At 40.6% G+C, this 20,927-nt stretch overlaps 1 protein-coding gene across 4 annotated transcripts in view; it reads left to right on the top strand.

Moving 5' to 3' along the window:
- The window catches only part of LOC135694323 (uncharacterized), a 33,650-nt gene extending 12,741 nt beyond the window's left edge, over positions 1–20,909 (top strand). For all 4 annotated transcript variants that reach the window (XM_089115327.1, XM_089115324.1, XM_089115325.1 and 1 more), the window contains 2 exons: positions 212–13,462; positions 16,903–20,909. In XM_089115327.1, coding sequence (XP_088971453.1) covers positions 232–13,462; positions 16,903–18,935 — 15,264 coding nt within the window. In that variant the 5' untranslated portion in view covers positions 212–231 and the 3' untranslated portion in view covers positions 18,936–20,909. The remainder of the gene's footprint in view (positions 1–211; positions 13,463–16,902) is intronic.
- Positions 20,910–20,927: the final 18 nt, after the last annotated feature.

Genomic DNA, 20,927 nt, shown 5'->3' with positions numbered 1-20,927 from the left:
TGATTTAAGGCACAAATATCTGTTCTGCATTGTTTGGAAAACGGATTGACTATGACATTATTATCCTGACTGATCCTTACCTTGGTTGACTGATCGATCAATCTTGATCTTCGCTTTTGTAGATTTTTATGATCATGATTTTTATCAATGTCATCGTGTAGCAAGCAAATTTTGGTCTAAAATTGGATTGAACGATAAATTTCTTTTACAGACAAGTAATTCAGTATCAGGATGGCAGAAGAATACTCAAGTACCACCAAGAATTCCCATGATTTACACATCGAAATCACATCTGACTTTACCGGATCTCTGAAGATAAGGCCCAGCAGTGTTTCATCTTCGTACATAGATGATGAAGTAGGATCTGATGTCGGTCATATTTATGACAAAAGTCGGGAGCTCAGCACATCAGTTGGAAACCTTAGCCAGTTATCGAGAGATTACGCTCCAGTCCAAGGGGATGAAGAAGTTCAAAGTGACAGTGACCTTGAGTATGTTGTCATTGATTTCCTCTCTGATGAAGAGGATGACGCTCAAAAATCTTCAACTAGTAGGTCTGTTTTGATTCTTTGCAAATATAATTCACGGCATTTTCGACGTAAAACCATCGTTACGAGTTCCTTAATTATTTTTCTAACGAAGAAACGACGTAGCTGTGGTAATGATTCGGTGTTACGGCGAACAGAATGGAGAAGCTTTTGCAGTTTTGCGATGTATTTGTTACGAAGACAGCTGAGGGTGGTGATATGTAGGACGAGGTATTGGTATTACATTTGCCCATTTAGCATCATCATTACGTTGATTCAAAAACGAAGACGAATACAGATTACAGAGTTTGAAAAGGAGTACGAGACGCAAATTTATCGAGCAGAAAGGGATCAGGAAGAATCTTTCCGTATCTATGTTGACAGAAATGATAGCAAATTGTCTCTAGGCGCTGAGGAAGAAGAAGAGGAGAGCAATTTTTGTCACAGCTATGTCGCATCCGAAGATGGGTACCAGATATCTTTTATTGACGAAAAGGAGAATCGAGAATTGAGAACATTGTCTCTTTCCGCTGATTTCACGCGTTCGTTTGAGCTGAAAACACAAAGTTTATTGTCAGTCAGCTGTGGGAGTATCAATGGTATAAACTCAAGGGGTAGCAGTGACTTTGACGAGGATGATGTATTTCAAAGGAGTACCGAATACAGTATCGAATTTATTGACGAGAAACCAGTGCAGAAAACGAAAGCAAAAAGACGGAAACCGAAGGACAAACAATATACAAGGCTAATTACTGCATCAATATCACATGAGGATTTGGATTTTAACATTAATGAGCCCTCTTTTGAAGGAAGCGGAAAAAAGAATGGGGGATTTGAGATTGTTTTCACGAACGAAGACAACCCGGAAGTAAAATCGAAGTTGACACTGTCAGGTGACTTTTCAAAGTCATGTGAAGAAGTTCTTCATTACCCTAGGCCTATTGCCGTTGATATTGACATAGAAGATGATCGCATTTCCAAAGAAGACTATATAATAGTACAAAATTTTCAAGAGCAAAATGGCAATGCTTCTACTTTTCAGACGAGTACGCCTAAAAAAGAGGATTCGAAGACTGATTTGGGGAAAATCTCAAAGCATGGTAGGGAAAAATCCATTTTGAGTGCTGCGCGCCAACACAAACCCAACCAATCCCAACAAACTGATACTGATCCGACGTTAAATAAATCAAGCAATTTTGAGGAAATAGCCCAGATTTTTAATAACAATTCAGAAGAAAATAAAGAGAACTTGACAATTTTCTTTCTAGAAGAAGAGCGTATCCGGAAACAGAGCTCCGGTTCTTTGCGATCAAAGTTTACAAATGTTTTCAGCAGTATTTTGACAGGATCTAAGAAAAAGATTATAAATGATGAAGGTTCTGTAATGGATGGTTTCGAAGAAGAAAAGATATCAGTGCAACCATTAGTTTTGAATACTATAACCCAAAATACGATAAGAGATGATATCAAGATAAAACAAAGAGAGGGCAAACATGAACCATGGAAAGAGCGTCAACTTACTGAAGAAATAAATACAATCGCCACAGACGAATGGATTGTCCCATCGGAATTTCACAGCAAAACGCCAGAGGTGGTCATTTCGGATCAAATCGATGTGGCAGTAGTAGAGTCAACTGACTTCAACTTTGAAGACTTGGAAGAAGATGAGACGGACAAAGAAACTTCTGAATTTACTCCTGAAGAAGACGAAGACAGTCTGGACAAGCATGATGAAGAAGCGACTTTTGAAACTGCTTCCACAGAGATAGTTCCTAGAAGAGTTGTTTACAGAGAGAAGATTGTGCAGCCAGATGAACATGACAATGATTCGTTATCAGATCTGAAATGCAGTGAAGTCTCTCCTGATTACAATATTCAATATGTCGAAGAAGAAACAATTCCACAAGGTGGTTTCGTGAGGACTATTTCTGGGAGAGTGACCGGAAGGTTTCAACGAATTTTCCGAAGATCTAAAGAAGAGAAAGCACCTGAACCAGAGGAAATATCAACCGAAGAGGAGACACTCTCCGTACAACCGCTGAGTTTGGAACCTGTTAGTATTGCTGACAGTAAAGACAACGTAGACTACGATGACACTGAGGCTAGGCGTGCTCTGCCAGTTGTAAGGGTAACTGTTGATGTAGGTGATATGGAACCAGAGGTTGTCATCTCAGATGAAATTGATGTGGCAGTGGTGGAGTCAACTGACTTCAACTTTGAAGACTTGGAAGAAAATGAGACGGACAAAGAAACTTCTGAATCTACTCCTGAAGAAGACGAAGACAGTCTGGACAAGCATGATGAAGAAGCATTTTTTGAAACTGCTTCCACAGAGATAGTTCCTAGAAGAGTTGTTTACAGAGAGAAGATTGTGCAGCCAGATGAACATGACAATGATTCGTTATCAGATCTGAAAGGCAGTGAAGTCTCTCCTGATTACAAAATTCAATATGTCGAAGAAGAAAAAATTCCACAAGGTGGTTTCGTGAGGACTATTTCTGGGAAAGTGACCGGAAGGTTTAAACGAATTTTCGGAAGTTCTAAAGAAGAGAAAGCACCTGAACCAGAGGAAATATCGACCGAAGAGGAAACACTCTCCGTACAACCGCTGAGTTTGGAACCTGTTAGTATTGCTGACAGTAAAGACAACGTAGACGACGATGACACTGAGGCTAGGCGTGCTCTGCCAGTTGTAAGGGTAACTGTTGATGTAGGTGATATGGAACCAGAGGTTGTCATCTCAGATGAAATTGATGTGGCAGTAGTAGAGTCAACTGACTTCAACTTTGAAGACTTGGAAGAAGATGAGCCGGACAAAGAAACTTCTGACTCTATTCCTGAAGACGACAAAGACAGTCTGGACAAGCATGATGAAGAAGCGACTTTTGAAACTGCTTCCACAGAGATAGTTCCTAGAAGAGTTGTTTACAGAGAGAAGATTGTGCAGCCAGATGAACATGACAATGATTCGTTATCAGATCTGAAATGCAGTGAAGTCTCTCCTGATTACAATATTCAATATGTCGAAGAAGAAACAATTCCACAAGGTGGTTTCGTGAGGACTATTTCTGGGAAAGTTACCGGGAGGTTTAAACGAATTTTCAGGAGTTCTAAAGAAGAGAAAGAACCTGAACCAGAGGAAATATCAACCGAAGAGGAGACACTCTCCGTACAACCGCTGAGTTTGGAACCTGTTAGTATTGCTGACAGTAAAGACAACGTAGACGACGATGACACTGAGGTTAGGCGTGCTCTGCCAGTTGTAAGGGTAACTGTTGATGTAGGTGATATGGAACCAGAGGTTGTCATCTCAGATGAAATTGATGTGGCAGTAGTAGAGTCAACTGACTTCAACTTTGAAGACTTGGAAGAAGATGAGACGGACAAAGAAACTTCTGAATCTACTCCTGAAGAAGACGAAGACAGTCTGGACAAGCATGATGAAGAAGCGTTTTTTGAAACTGCTTCCACAGAGATAGTTCCTAGAAGAGTTGTTTACAGAGAGAAGATTGTGCAGTCAGATGAACATGACAATAATTCGTTATCAGATCTGAAAGGTAGTGAAGTCTCTCCTGATTACAATATTCAATATGTCGAAGAAGAAACAATTCCACAAGGTGGTTTCGTGAGGACTATTTCTGGGAAAGTGACCGGAAGGTTTAATCGAATTTTCCGAAGGTCTAAAGAAGAGAAAGCACCTGAACCAGAGGAAATATCGACCGAAGAGGAAACACTCTCCGTTCAACCGCTGAGTTTGGAACCTGTTAGTATTGCTGACAGTAAAGACAACGTAGACGACGATGACACTGAGGCTAGGCGTCCTCTGCCAGTTGTAAGGGTAACTGTTGACGTAGGTGATATGGAACCAGAGGTTGTCATCTCAGATGAAATTGATGTGGCAGTAGTAGAGTCAACTGACTTCAAGTTTGAAGACTTGGAAGAAGATGAGACGGACAAAGAAACTTCTGAATCTACTCCTGAAGAAGACGAAGACAGTCTGGACAAGCATGATGAAGAAGCAAGTTTTGAAACTGCTTCCACAGAGATAGTTCCTAGAAGAGTTGTTTACAGAGAGAAGATTGTGCAGTCAAATGAATATGACAATAATTCGTTATCAGATCTGAAAGGCAGTGAAGTCTCTCCTGATTACAATATTCAATATGTCGAAGAAGAAACAATTCCACAAGGGGGTGTCGTGAGGACTATTTCTGGGAAAGTGACCGGAAGGTTTAATCGAATTTTCCGAAGGTCTAAAGAAGAGAAAGCACCTGAACCAGAGGAAATATCGACCGAAGAGGAAACACTCTCCGTACAACCGCTGAGTTTGGAACCTGTTAGTATTGCTGACAGTAAAGACAACGTAGACGACGATGACACTGAGGCTAGGCGTCCTCTGCCAGCTGTAAGGGTAACTGTTGACGTAGGTGATATGGAACCAGAGGTTGTCATCTCAGATGAAATTGATGTGGCAGTAGTAGAGTCAACTGACTTCAAGTTTGAAGACTTGGAAGAAGATGAGACGGACAAAGAAACTTCTGAATCTACTCCTGAAGAAGACGAAGACAGTCTGGACAAGCATGATGAAGAAGCAAGTTTTGAAACTGCTTCCACAGAGATAGTTCCTAGAAGAGTTGTTTACAGAGAGAAGATTGTGCAGTCAGATAAATATGACAATAATTCGTTATCAGATCTGAAAAGCAGTGAAGTCTCTCCTGATTACAATATTCAATATGTTGAAGAAGAAACAATTCCACAAGGGGGTGTCGTGAGGACTATTTCTGGGAAAGTGACCGGAAGGTTTAATCGAATTTTCCGAAGGTCTAAAGAAGAGAAAGCACCTGAACCAGAGGAAATATCGACCGAAGAGGAAACACTCTCCGTACAACCGCTGAGTTTGGAACCTGTTAGTATTGCTGACAGTAAAGACAACGTAGACGACGATGACACTGAGGCTAGGCGTCCTCTGCCAGTTGTAAGGGTAACTGTTGACGTAGGTGATATGGAACCAGAGGTTGTCATCTCAGATGAAATTGATGTGGCAGTAGTAGAGTCAACTGACTTCAAGTTTGAAGACTTGGAAGAAGATGAGACGGACAAAGAAACTTCTGAATCTACTCCTGAAGAAGACGAAGACAGTCTGGACAAGCATGATGAAGAAGCGACTTTTGAAACTGCTTCCACAGAGATAGTTCCTAGAAGAGTTGTTTACAGAGAGAAGATTGTGCAGTCAGATGAATATGACAATAATTCGTTATCAGATCTGAAAGGCAGTGAAGTCTCTCCTGATTACAATATTCAATCTGTCGAAGAAGAAACAATTCCACAAGGGGGTGTCGTGAGGACTATTTCTGGGAAAGTGACCGGAAGGTTTAATCGAATTTTCCGAAGGTCTAAAGAAGAGAAAGCACCTGAACCAGAGGAAATATTGACCGAAGAGGAAACACTCTCCGTACAACCGCTGAGTTTGGAACCTGTTAGTATTGCTGACAGTAAAGACAACGTAGAAGACGATGACACTGAGGCTAGGCGTCCTCTGCCAGTTGTAAGGGTAACTGTTGACGTAGGTGATATGGAACCAGAGGTTGTCATCTCAGATGAAATTGATGTGGCAGTAGTAGAGTCAACTGACTTCAACTTTGAAGACTTGGAAGAAGATGAGACGGACAAAGAAACTTCTGAATCTTCTCCTGAAGAAGACGAAGACAGTCTGGACAAGCATGATGAAGAAGCGACTTTTGAAACTGCTTCCACAGAGATAGTTCCTAGAAGAGTTGTTTACAGAGAGAAGATTGTGCAGCCAGATGAACATGACAATGATTCGTTATCAGATCTGAAAGGCAGTGAAGTCTCTCCTGATTACAAAATTCAATATGTCGAAGAAGAAAAAATTCCACAAGGTGGTTTCGTGAGGACTATTTCTGGGAAAGTGACCGGAAGGTTTAAACGAATTTTCCGAAGTTCTAAAGAAGAGAAAGCACCTGAACCAGAGGAAATATCGACCGAAGAGGAAACACTCTCCGTACAACCGCTGAGTTTGGAACCTGTTAGTATTGCTGACAGTAAAGACAACGTAGACGACGATGACACTGAGGCTAGGCGTGCTCTGCCAGTTGTAAGGGTAACTGTTGATGTAGGTGATATGGAACCAGAGGTTGTCATCTCAGATGAAATTGATGTGGCAGTAGTAGAGTCAACTGACTTCAACTTTGAAGACTTGGAAGAAGATGAGCCGGACAAAGAAACTTCTGACTCTATTCCTGAAGACGACAAAGACAGTCTGGACAAGCATGATGAAGAAGCGACTTTTGAAACTGCTTCCACAGAGATAGTTCCTAGAAGAGTTGTTTACAGAGAGAAGATTGTGCAGCCAGATGAACATGACAATGATTCGTTATCAGATCTGAAATGCAGTGATGTCTCTCCTGATTACAATATTCAATATGTCGAAGAAGAAACAATTCCACAAGGTGGTTTCGTGAGGACTATTTCTGGGAGAGTGACCGGAAGGTTTCAACGAATTTTCCGAAGATCTAAAGAAGAGAAAGCACCTGAACCAGAGGAAATATCAACCGAAGAGGAGACACTCTCCGTACAACCGCTGAGTTTGGAACCTGTTAGTATTGCTGACAGTAAAGACAACGTAGACGACGATGACACTGAGGTTAGGCGTGCTCTGCCAGTTGTAAGGGTAACTGTTGATGTAGGTGATATGGAACCAGAGGTTGTCATCTCAGATGAAATTGATGTGGCAGTAGTAGAGTCAACTGACTTCAACTTTGAAGACTTGGAAGAAGATGAGACGGACAAAGAAACTTCTGAATCTACTCCTGAAGAAGACGAAGACAGTCTGGACAAGCATGATGAAGAAGCGACTTTTGAAACTGCTTCCACAGAGATAGTTCCTAGAAGAGTTGTTTACAGAGAGAAGATTGTGCAGCCAGATGAACATGACAATGATTCGTTATCAGATCTGAAATGCAGTGATGTCTCTCCTGATTACAATATTCAATATGTCGAAGAAGAAACAATTCCACAAGGTGGTTTCGTGAGGACTATTTCTGGGAGAGTGACCGGAAGGTTTCAACGAATTTTCCGAAGATCTAAAGAAGAGAAAGCACCTGAACCAGAGGAAATATCAACCGAAGAGGAGACACTCTCCGTACAACCGCTGAGTTTGGAACCTGTTAGTATTGCTGACAGTAAAGACAACGTAGACGACGATCACACTGAGGCTAGGCGTGCTCTGCCAGTTGTAAGGGTAACTGTTGACGTAGGTGATATGGAACCAGAGGTTGTCATCTCAGATGAAATTGATGTGGCAGTAGTAGAGTCAACTGACTTCAACTTTGAAGACTTGGAAGAAGATGAGACGGACAAAGAAACTTCTGAATCTTCTCCTGAAGAAGACGAAGACAGTCTGGACAAGCATGATGAAGAAGCGACTTTTGAAACTGCTTCCACAGAGATAGTTCCTAGAAGAGTTGTTTACAGAGAGAAGATTGTGCAGTCAGATGAACATGACAATAATTCGTTATCAGATCTGAAAGGTAGTGAAGTCTCTCCTGATTACAATATTCAATATGTCGAAGAAGAAACAATTCCACAAGGTGGTTTCGTGAGGACTATTTCTGGGAAAGTGACCGGAAGGTTTAATCGAATTTTCCGAAGGTCTAAAGAAGAGAAAGCACCTGAACCAGAGGAAATATTGACCGAAGAAGAGACACTCTCCGTACAACCGCTGAGTTTGGAACTTGTTAGTATTGCTGACAGTAAAGACAACGTAGACGACGATGACACTGAGGCTAGACGTGCTCTGCCAGTTGTAAGGATAACCATTGATGTAGGTGATATGGAACCAGAGGTTGTCATCTCAGATGAAATTGATGTGGCAGTAGTAGAGTCAACTGACTTCAACTTTGAAGACTTGGAAGAAGATGAGACGGACAAAGAAACTTCTGACTCTACTCCTGAAGACGACAAAGACAGTCTGGACAAGCATGATGAAGAAGCAAGTTTTGAAACTGCTTCCACAGAGATAGTTCCTAGAAGAGTTGTTTACAGAGAGAAGATTGTGCAGTCAGATGAATATGACAATAATTTGTTATCAGATCTGAAAGGCAGTGAAGTCTCTCCTGATTACAATATTCAATATGTCGAAGAAGAAACAATTCCACAAGGTGGTGTCGTGAGGACTATTTCTGGGAAAGTTACCGGGAGGTTTAAACGAATTTTCAGGAGTTCTAAAGAAGAGAAAGAACCTGAACCAGAGGAAATATCAACCGAGGAAGAGACACTCTCCGTACAACCGCTGAGTTTGGAACCTGTTAGTATTGCTGACAGTAAAGACAACGTAGACGACGATGACACTGAGGCTAGGCGTGCTCTGCCAGTTGTAAGGGTAACTGTTGACGTAGGTGATATGGAACCAGAGGTTGTCATCTCAGATGAAATTGATGTGGCAGTAGTAGAGTCAACTGACTTCAACTTTGAAGACTTGGAAGAAGATGAGCCGGACAAAGAAACTTCTGACTCTACTCCTGAAGACGACAAAGACAGTCTGGACAAGCATGATGAAGAAGCAAGTTTTGAAACTGCTTCCACAGAGATAGTTCCTAGAAGAGTTGTTTACAGAGAGAAGATTGTGCAGTCAGATGAATATGACAATAATTCGTTATCAGATCTGAAAGGCAGTGAAGTCTCTCCTGATTACAATATTCAATATGTCGAAGAAGAAACAATTCCACAAGGTGGTGTCGTGAGGACTATTTCTGGGAAAGTTACCGGGAGGTTTAAACGAATTTTCAGGAGTTCTAAAGAAGAGAAAGAACCTGAACCAGAGGAAATATCAACCGAAGAGGAGACACTCTCCGTACAACCGCTGAGTTTGGAACCTGTTAGTATTGCTGACAGTAAAGACAACGTAGACGACGATGACACTGAGGCTAGGCGTGCTCTACCAGTTGTAAGGATAACCATTGATGTAGGTGATATGGAACCAGAGGTTGTCATCTCAGATGAAATTGATGTGGCAGTAGTAGAGTCAACTGACTTCAACTTTGAAGACTTGGAAGAAGATGAGCCGGACAAAGAAACTTCTGACTCTACTCCTGAAGACGACAAAGACAGTCTGGACAAGCATGATGAAGAAGCAAGTTTTGAAACTGCTTCCACAGAGATAGTTCCTAGAAGAGTTGTTTACAGAGAGAAGATTGTGCAGTCAGATGAATATGACAATAATTCGTTATCAGATCTGAAAGGCAGTGAAGTCTCTCCTGATTACAATATTCAATATGTCGAAGAAGAAACAATTCCACAAGGTGGTGTCGTGAGGACTATTTCTGGGAAAGTGACTGGAAGGTTTAAAAGATTTTTCAGAAGTTCTAAAGAAGAGAAAGCACCTGAACCAGAGGAAATATCGACCGAAGAAGAGACACTCTCCGTACAACCGCTGAGTTTGGAACCTGTTAGTATTGCTGACAGTAAAGACAACGTAGACGACGATGACACTGAGGCTAGGCGTGCTCTGCCAGTTGTAAGGGTAACTGTTGATGTAGGTGATATGGAACCAGAGGTTGTCATCTCAGATGAAATTGATGTGGCAGTAGTAGAGTCAACTGACTTCAACTTTGAAGACTTGGAAGAAGATGAGACGGACAAAGAAACTTCTGAATCTACTCCTGAAGAAGACGAAGACAGTCTGGACAAGCATGATGAAGAAGCGTTTTTTGAAACTGCTTCCACAGAGATAGTTCCTAGAAGAGTTGTTTACAGAGAGAAGATTGTGCAGTCAGATGAACATGACAATGATTCGTTATCAGATCTGAAAGGCAGTGAAGTCTCTCCTGATTACAATATTCAATATGTCGAAGAAGAGACAATTCCACAAGGTGGTGTCGTGAGGACTATTTCTGGGAAAGTTACCGGGAGGTTTAAAAGAATTTTCAGAAGTTCTAAAGAAGAGAAAGCACCTGAACAAGAGGAAATATCGACCGAAGAGGAGACACTCTCCGTACAACCGCTGAGTTTGGAACCTGTTAGTATTGCTGACAGTAAAGACAACGTAGACGACGATGACACTGAGGCTAGGCGTGCTCTGCCAGTTGTAAGGGTAACTGTTGACGTAGGTGATATGGAACCAGAGGTTGTCATCTCAGATGAAATTGATGTGGCAGTAGTAGAGTCAACTGACTTCAACTTTGAAGACTTGGAAGAAGATGAGACGGACAAAGAAACTTCTGACTCTACTCCTGAAGAAGACAAAGACAGTCTGGACAAGCATGATGAAGAAGCGTTTTTTGAAACTGCTTCCACAGAGATAGTTCCTAGAAGAGTTGTTTACAGAGAGAAGATTGTGCAGTCAGATGAACATGACAATGATTCGTTATCAGATCTGAAAGGCAGTGAAGTCTCTCCTGATTACAATATTCAATATGTCGAAGAAGAAACAATTCCACAAGGTGGTGTCGTGAGGACTATTTCTGGGATAGTGACTGGAAGGTTTAAAAGATTTTTCAGAAGTTCTAAAGAAGAGAAAGCACCTGAACCAGAGGAAATATCGACCGAAGAAGAGAGACTCTCCGTACAACCGCTGAGTTTGGAACCTGTTAGTATTGCTGACAGTAAAGACAACGTAGACGACGATGACACTGAGGCTAGGCGTGCTCTGCCAGTTGTAAGGGTAACTGTTGATGTAGGTGATATGGAACCAGAGGTTGTCATCTCAGATGAAATTGATGTGGCAGTAGTAGAGTCAACTGACTTCAACTTTGAAGACTTGGAAGAAGATGAGACGGACAAAGAAACTTCTGAATCTACTCCTGAAGAAGACGAAGACAGTCTGGACAAGCATGATGAAGAAGCGTTTTTTGAAACTGCTTCCACAGAGATAGTTCCTAGAAGAGTTGTTTACAGAGAGAAGATTGTGCAGTCAGATGAACATGACAATGATTCGTTATCAGATCTGAAAGGCAGTGAAGTCTCTCCTGATTACAATATTCAATATGTCGAAGAAGAAACAATTCCACAAGGTGGTGTCGTGAGGACTATTCCTGAGAAAGTGACCGGAAGGTTTAAACGAATTTTCCGAAGTTCTAAAGAAGAGAAAGCACCTGAACCAGAGGAAATATCGACCGAAGAAGAGACACTCTCCGTACAACCGCTGAGTTTGGAACCTGTTAGTATTGCTGACAGTAAAGACAACGTAGACGACGATGACACTGAGGCTAGGCGTGCTCTGCCAGTTGTAAGGGTAACTGTTGACGTAGGTGATATGGAACCAGAGGTTGTCATCTCAGATGAAATTGATGTGGCAGTAGTAGAGTCAACTGACTTCAACATTGAAGACTTGGAAGAAAATGAGACAGACAAAGAAACTTCTGAATCTTCTCCTGAAGAAGACGAAGACAGTCTGGACAAGCATGATGAAGAAGCGACTTTTGAAACTGCTTCCACAGAGATAGTTCCTAGAAGAGTTGTTTACAGAGAGAAGATTGTGCAGTCAGATGAACATGACAATGATTCGTTATCAGATCTGAAAGGCAGTGAAGTCTCTCCTGATTACAATATTCAATATGTCGAAGAAGAAACAATTCCACAAGGTGGTGTCGTGAGGACTATTTCTGGGAAAGTGACCGGGAGGTTTAAACGAATTTTCAGAAGTTCTAAAGAAGAGAAAGCACCTGAACCAGAGGAAATATCAACCGAAGAAGAGACACTCTCCGTACAACCGCTGAGTTTGGAACCTGTTAGTATTGCTGACAGTAAAGGCAACGTAGACGACGATGACACTGAGGCTAGGCGTGCTCTGCCAGTTGTAAGGGTAACTGTTGACGTAGGTGATATGGAACCAGAGGTTGTCATCTCAGATGAAATTGATGTGGCAGTAGTAGAGTCAACTGACTTTAACTTTGAAGACTTGGAAGAAGATGAGACGGACAAAAAAACTTCTGAATCTACTCCTGAAGAAGACGAAGACAGTCTGGACAAGCATGATGAAGAAGCGTTTTTTGAAACTGCTTCCACAGAGATTGTTCCTAGAAGAGTTGTTTACAGAGAGAAGATTGTGCAGTCAGATGAACATGACAATGATTCGTTATCAGATCTGAAAGGCAGTGAAGTCTCTCCTGATTACAATATTCAATATGTCGAAGAAGAAACAATTCCACAAGGTGGTGTCGTGAGGACTATTTCTGGGAAAGTGACCGGGAGGTTTAAACGAATTTTCGGAAGTTCTAAAGAGGAGAAAGCACCTGAACCAGAGGAAATATCGACCGAAGAGGAAACACTCTCCGTACAACCGCTGAGTTTGGAACCTGTTAGTATTGCTGACAGTAAAGACAACGTAGACGACGATGACACTGAGGCTAGGCGTGCTCTGCCAGTTGTAAGGGTAACTGTTGACGTAGGTGATATGGAACCAGAGGTTGTCATCTCAGATGAAATTGATGTGGCAGTAGTAGAGTCAACTGACTTCAACTTTGAAGACTTGGAAGAAGATGAGACGGACAAAAAAACTTCTGAATCTACTCCTGAAGAAGACGATGACAGTTTGAACAATGAACAAGTCATTGTCTATAGTTTTCCAACTGATCATGGTCTAGAGGCGAAGTCGTCTGACACCCCCCTAAAATTTGATTTGGAAAGCAGTGAAATTAAAGAAGATCCTATAGTTTTGTTTACAGCCCCTGATTCTTTTGACTTGAAGACGTGGTCATTGGACGTTGATGTCAAGGAGGAGCCTATCATCGAGTCCTTAGTTCCTATTGAGTTTCTTGGGAAGAGCCAGCTGTGTGAAATGCGTTTGTTTGGTGAACCTAGCTGCGTTTACAAGATCCCTGTAGATACTGTCAGAACAGACTGTCACCACGTTTTCAAGAACGATGAAAGTTGCATATCTGGCTTAGCTGCGGAAGTACCTTTTAAGCTCAATAAGGATGGTAAGTTTGTGCTTCTGAATTTTTTTTTAATTAGTTATTTCTTTTACATCCGAGAACCTTTCCATTTTCCATATATTTACATTTATTGGGCTTGTGAAAGTTTGGAGGTGAAAGACAATAGGGAGAATTAGAACCTGGTTTTTGCGTCTTTGTCATAAATTTGTAACCTTTTGCTTGGGATAAAATACTGTAAAGACGAAAGGAGGATGAGGAATTGGCTGTTATATACGAGATTATTGTGGTATTTTTTTTTTCATTATGAATGAGAACGGGAAGCAGGGTTTTTTGTCTAGAAACCAACAATTTGAAGAGTTATGAGCAGCTCTGTTATTTTTTCACGTCGATTTCTCCTGCAGAGCACAGCACAGGGACCATATGTTATTGTCAGTGACTCAGTCCTCGTGTTTGACAGTTATAGCGATCTTTGCAGCATTGTACATTAAGCTGCTTTAAAAACATAAAGGGACCTTGTCTCTGCATGATAAGGCCTATGTTATGAAACAGTTTTAGCAGGTCTGATTGATTGCTGCAAACTAAAAAAAGGAAAGTTAATTCAAGATTGATCTCTGGCTGTTTGGTTTGCGCGCCAGATCCAAATTACGACAAATTTCTAAAATTCTCATAGATGTTATCATTATTGGTTCATTTCTGGAAATGATAATTTTGGCTGCCACCCCCCTCCCGTACACATAACTTAAGCGGCCCTCCCCCTCTGTATGGGCTGTGAATGATCAAAATAAAGAAAACAAATGTGATAGATATAGAAATAAAACCTTGTTCAAAATTGCATTTTGCAGAAGCTCAGCCTCAGCTAGTTTTTGATTTGTTCTGAACTTTCGACCAATTTTGAGGCTCGTGTTCTTATAAAATTGTTCTTATAAAAAGAAAAGAGTGTAATGAGGGTCTCAGCCGCAAAAGAAAACAAATGTGATTACATCTACAGTGTGGTGTTGTGGTTGAGAGGGTTTCTATGGGCATGCTATAGGAATGGCAGCTATAAAAGAACGTGGGGCGTGGCAACTAAAAGGACAAGAGCAGTGGGTTAGAAGTGTTGAAAGGTAAGAGTACAAAATGAAAAAGGTGCATCGTTTTGTATTGTAATGTCATGCATCAGGGGCACTTTTCACCGTTGTTTGAAGAGTTGGGGCGCATGCCCCAGCCCTAGGCCCCCGACTCCTACACCACTGAAAATAGCCTACTTGCTCAAAAAGAGGAGGCTTTCGCGAGTGGGCTGCGTGGGTTGTCGCAGCTGAAGGAGTTGGGGTCAGAAAAGGGTAGGTTGAAATCAACGGAAAACCATACACTGTGGGTCACAATCGTAAGCATGTTTTGCGATATATGATTTCCTACGACTTTTATAGCAGTATGGGACATCAGACCTATTCACTCGTTGAACGTTGTTTTCAACTCAATTTTACGATGATTTCGATTATGATTATTATGATGCATTCAGTCGCTGTTATCGAAAGAATGGGGGTATAAAATGTATTTCGTATTTGTCTGTGCCGTAACCCATTTAAAGGGTTTTTGTCCCTGACACGGCTGATTGCTGCTCTGTTAAGCTGTGATTAACCAACTTTTGTGTCTCGAAAACCATAGAATTCTTCGGAAAGCAAGGAAGTTAGGACACGTTTCGTGTGAAATGCACGCTATTTATCAATACCCTGTTTCGGCAAATATATACTGGAATTTGGACGGGTAAGCGTTCAATACAGTTTAATTTATTATTATTAATTATTATTGAAGGCATGCAGTTGCCTATTTGGAGGCAGGCCTACCATCAATATCGTAAGTGATAGAGGGTTGTGATAATGCTTCAGGAAATTTTAAGGGGTCGTGCATGATTTCGGAAAATTTGCGTCTTTAATTTTGCAAAAGACTTCTTAGAAAATAAATATTTAATGCATCAATTGATCCTATGATTATATCTGCTATAGAGAAGCACCTTCGCAAAATCATAGCCACGTTGTGATAATTTTGAGGTGTGTCATGTCTCAAATCTTCGAGAAGCATTTTTTGGAGCAAGCACAAAGTTTGAAAATGAAATGATTTTGCGGTTTGAATAAAGCACCAGAATCTGTAGAATTTTAATTGCGTAATTAGGCTGCACAGAGTTATCCATCTTTAACTTGGCTATTTCGAGGGCAGTGAGCTCGAGTTGAACGACTGTTTTGCGTATTGTCTACAGTTTTGCGGGAAAATCTCGTGCTCTAAGTTACCTCCATATTCCACAAATATTCCTATTAAATATTTCTTGGAGGTTGCTTGATTTTTGAGAATTTGGTTTCACCTAAGCGTTTTAAAGACGTGTAAGGTATCGTGTTAGACAGAATTTGTGAAAGACATCACTTATTGTTGTTTTTAATTGGTGATGTTAGGGAAAGGCTCACGAGCCTCAAACTAGGCCCGGACAAGAGAAAAGGAGAAATGATTAGGAAGCGAGAGAGGAAAGATGAGGTTTGTGAACGAATATACGCAAATATACAATATTAATGAATTTTCATACAAAAGTAACATTTGTGTGGTTTGCATGAACGTAATAAGTAAAAATATAGATTATATTTGGAGATTATCTTTAAAACATTGGAAGACGCTTAGGTCTTAGCTAAGATTGATGATCGATAATAAATTCAATTTGAACTGATGATGGAAATTAATCACTGATAATGTTTAATCAAAATAGGAATTATTTCCATGATAATGAATATTCTTTAGAGAACGGGAGGAACACTCGAGATTAAGATCTATGACGTCATTAAACTGAGAGGAACGAACGGAATGCTCCTGTCTCGGTTGACTGGAGAATTGACTATGTTTGCAGATTTCGGTGGTTTTTTTTCTTTCTTGGCTTTTACTCTTGATTATCTTGTCCTTGCCGCTTCAGTGAAAACGCCTTCACCATGCATACTGTTGATTCCCCGGTGCCCTATTATATTATTTTCAATAGCTCTTTTCAGAGTTTATGTCCTCGTACTTTCTTTGTTGGATTTATGTCTCTTTTGTTTACCATGTAGCTAATTTGTTTCTCTGGTGATTGCGTAAACAGCTCACAAACAGCCCTGCGGTCAAATCTCAAGTTATGCATACTTTTCATGCCACGTTGTACACAACTCTGGATTGGTCTGTGGAAAAAACTAAACCTTTAACTAAATTTTCGGAAGCTTCTATGATAAAAATTCTCTACTGTATCGATATTTTTACAACTATCATTTTTTTCCTTCTTTTGAACCATGCACAATATTAATTACTAATTTAAACATTGGTTAAGCTGTTAACTGTAAATTTTATTGTTATCCTTAAACGCACTGTTAAGTTTATTGTTTTACTGGAATTTCGATCATGAATACAATTTGGAACTGCTTGGCTGATGGTTAGAGCTCTCTTGAAATTGTCAATATGAACATTATCAAATGCAATATTTCAAATGCTATTTATTGCAGATTGCGAGATTTTTAGTAAAGATGATTCGAAGAATAACGTTAAACAGTGCGATGATGGTATCAGAGCTGAAATGACAATTGAATGTGAAATACATGGCCTAGGTTTCGATGACTTACAGGAAGATATCATTCTAAGCGTAAAATTTTTGGCTGATGAAGATATGAGTGATAACAAAAATGAAGTGAAAACGGCTCAACCGACTGCAAGCAAAGTTAAGATGGAGCACGCATGTTCTTATTCATTTCAAAACGGTTCTATGAGCTCTGTGTTGCCCACGTTGGAAAACAGTGAAGCGACTAACGAAAACCAGACAGGTTTTAAAGATATTGATGCAAATGAAATGACAGTTTGCACAAGCACGCCAAGAAAAGGAAAAACAGAAAATGTTTCTGAATATTTAGAAATTTCCACAGATATAGCAAATATTTCAGACATTTCTGTCAATAAAAACGCGGAAAATAAAGACTTGTTAACTCGTGGTTTTGAAGTGGCAGATCCATTATCAACAGCAACAGAGGAACTTTCAGTTACGCCAGTTATAGAGACTGGTTCTAGGGGAAGCCATGAAGAGGGGGACGGAAATCTAAGTAAAACGAAAGGTCATGGTTTCAGGAGTAGTGAATCGTTTGTTCCCGGCGTTAAGGAACTACAAAGGTCGAAAAAGTCTGCGAGTGTGAAAACAGCCGAGACACCAGTGCGAGCAATCGAAAAAGAGTTAGCAAATGTTCGGAAGTTAAGGAAAGAAATAAATGCAAAAAAGCATATTGAATCGAAGCAAATATCACAGAGAATGTTTGAGCAAGGGAGGAAGAGAGAGCTGCAACTGGTGCGAAAAATGCGAGAGAATAGTTTAAAGGAGTTAGAAATGGAAGAAAAGGCACAAAGACGAAGTTTTAAGAGTTCTGAGACAGAAAATGAAATTTCTAGGATAATAGATGCCAGAAAAAAGGCTAGTGAAACAAATGCTATCGGGCCTCGTACTGAATATGAGGGCAGTTTTTCCGATGACCTGCCACGCACACCTGTTGTATATCCTGAAATAAAAAGGAAGGGCGGCCATCGCTCGTTGTCCAGTTACTCAGATTCAAGCGATGAAATATTCATTGTTGCAGATTTCAATTCTGATACCAGCTCTACCCGCAGATCAGAGATAGATAGCGAACTTGAAATGGTTCGGGAACTGCGAAGGAGCATGAGTTTTGATTCCGAATCGAATGATTATGATGATTCAAGTACTGACGAAAGAAACAGCGTAAAGTGCAAAAGGCTTGAGGAGGAGCTGGAAATGATAAACAGAAGTATGCGTTCAGCGAGCTTTGATTACAGCTACAGATATGAAAGTTCGTTGCAACAGAGGAAGCATGAAATTGAGATGGAGTTGAACATCATCCGCGAAAAGCCAGACGGCGTTGCTTGCGACGATGTAGACACTAAATATAAAACTCTTGTTTATAATTGGGGCCATAGTTTACCAGAAGAACCCAAGGAAGACGATGGTATTGTGAAAGCCATGAAGGAGAAGCCATCTGATATCGAGCGAGAACTCAAGATGGTGAGGCAAGTCAGAGAGAGCGCTGGTTACACACCAACGAAATCAAAAAATGACAAGGAAAATGAAGTTAATAAGGAGATTGGAGAAATTCGTCGCATTCGAGCTGAAGGTGATTTTGCCGATGTCTTGGAAGAAAGGCGGGCAAGGTGTAATTCCGTATCAGAAAGACAAGCCGAACTGGAAAGGGTACGAGCAACACGGCAGCGTTTGGTTTATAGTTCAGGCCGTCCGGAGGCACGGAGACCCATGTCCTTAACAGATGACGAGCTTGGAGATGTTCGCAGACTGAAGAGAACCAAGTCTCTTGGTAGTTTAGCCGAATTAAATGGCATTGGCCTAGATTCAACGAGTAGTCGGAGATCTTGGGTGTTTGGAGGTGTAAACGTGTTGCCATATAGAGAGGTTGCGATTGATGTGGACGCTAAGCCACTGAAGGATTCAAAAAGCAAAGAAAAAAAGCAAGGGTACGTGTTTTTGTGACTGTATACCATGTGCATTCACAAACGCAAACATCGTTCCCATAAACGCACATACACGCCAATTCGTATACCAGAGATTCCTAATACGTACACATAAATAACACGCATCCGTTTTTACCTCCAGGTTTACTTTTATATTAACACACTAACCTGCACTTTTTATATGATTAATTATTTTTATTTCAAGATTTTTTTAATTTCAAATTTTGCATGTCACGCTCTTATTTTTTTCATTTATGTTAATGGTGAGTGAAAAGGTTAAAAAATGTTCAAATGTTACTGACAGGTGGCTAAGAAAGGTGGTTTTTTCTCTAAATGTTCGAGAAATGGAGAAAGTGCGAGATTTTAAAACTGTATCATTAGTTTCAAAGAATCTCTCTGAATTTCCAATTAGGAAGTTATTTGCCAGGGTGAAACCAGTCACTTTTGCATAATCGTTTGACAAGCTTTCGGGTCTCTACTTTTAAGAATATAATTGTCTTAATTGGCAAGGTTCTTTCAGTTGACAAATATTATCAGAGATGCATGTATTTTTGTGAATATGAGGTGTTTTGACACCTCTTTTAAATAGGTACTTCGATTTTAAACAGAGGATAGTTGCCTGAAACTGCGATCTGTTGTAGATGTTTTGGAACCTGGGCAGTGCTTATTGTTGAGCAGTGCTAGTTAGTGCAATCTGCCGAGCGATAATGTTGACTTAAAAACCTTGGAATGGAAATTTGAATGCCAGTATGCTGCTTCGAACCAAAACTCGAAGCGTTTTGTTGGAGGTTTGTAGACTGAAAGAGACTGAAAGTTCTTTTCGAACCAAATTTAATGTAACCAGAAGTGTAACTAATGTAACCAGAGAGGTGTCTCACGATACAAGCAAGCTTGAAAAAGGCATTTCTTTTTTATGGAGACTTTAAAATATTTTGCAAAGGTAGTTAGGTAGAAAGTTCTGGACAGGTTAGAAAACGGGGAGGCACAGAAGAACCTTTGTAAAAAGAAACCCTTCGTCTCTAGCATTAGGATATCGCGACAAGGGTTGAGTAGAATAGGTTTAACTTCATTTTATTTTGTAACTCGCGACTGAAGTTACATAACAAGTTGTAGGGCTAAGATTTCTCTATCAACAAGCATGTAATAAACATCGGCAAGTCGGTCGTGAGGTTATCTGACCACATTATTGAGAGCGAGTTAGGCACAAAGCGCACAACCAACCATAAACCTGTTACACAAAGCCTGGTTTTTATATAGTCGTTGAGGGTCGTTGACCGTCTTTAAGGGTCGTTGGTAAAACTGAAAGAACGACTATATGGAGACATCACAAACAGCGACCCACAATGACACATAACGACTCGGTCGTTGTGGTGGGTCGCTGAGGTAGGACCAAGAAAGACTGACAACGACCCAGGGATTTTAATCGAAACATTCCAATGACTCGAAACGACTGAGAATGATTGTGATGCAAATTAGTTTTCTTATCACAAGTTTATTTCAAGATGGCAGATACTCAACAAAATAACAGTTTAGAGCTTGAAACTTTAAATATTTCTGATTTTATGGCAAAAGTTCAGATGTATGATTGTCTATACAATAAATTTAGTAAAGAGTTCCGAGACAATTTTAAGAAAATTAATAGTTTGGCTAAAATTGGTACAAAGTTTGGCATATCAGCTAAAGAGACAGAAATTAAATTCAAGAATATTCGAAGCTAATGCCGATCCCCCCCAATTTATTGGCATGGATTGGCTCAAGTCATTCATCACGCATAGGGCATAGGACAACGCTACCAATGTAGCACCATTGAATACGAAACACTGGTGTAATCTTTCATCAACCTCTTCAAGTGCCAGTCATTCTGCAGCATTGACGATGCAGCAGACGGAGATGGGGAGTGACAACCATGAGGACGAGCAGCGGTGGCTCCAGCCTAGGATAAATGGGAGGGGGGCAAAAGGTGTGTCAATGACCACGCCCTTTTGGACGATGCCATTTTTTCCGGAGGATA

Source organism: Rhopilema esculentum, unplaced genomic scaffold (genome assembly GCF_057945365.1).
Source record: "Rhopilema esculentum isolate cy_ngs unplaced genomic scaffold, ASM5794536v1 HiC_scaffold_26, whole genome shotgun sequence".
NCBI lineage: Eukaryota > Metazoa > Cnidaria > Scyphozoa > Rhizostomeae > Rhizostomatidae > Rhopilema > Rhopilema esculentum.
The sequence above is the reverse complement of the archived record's forward strand: the minus strand, read 5'-3'. Positions and strand labels throughout refer to the sequence as shown.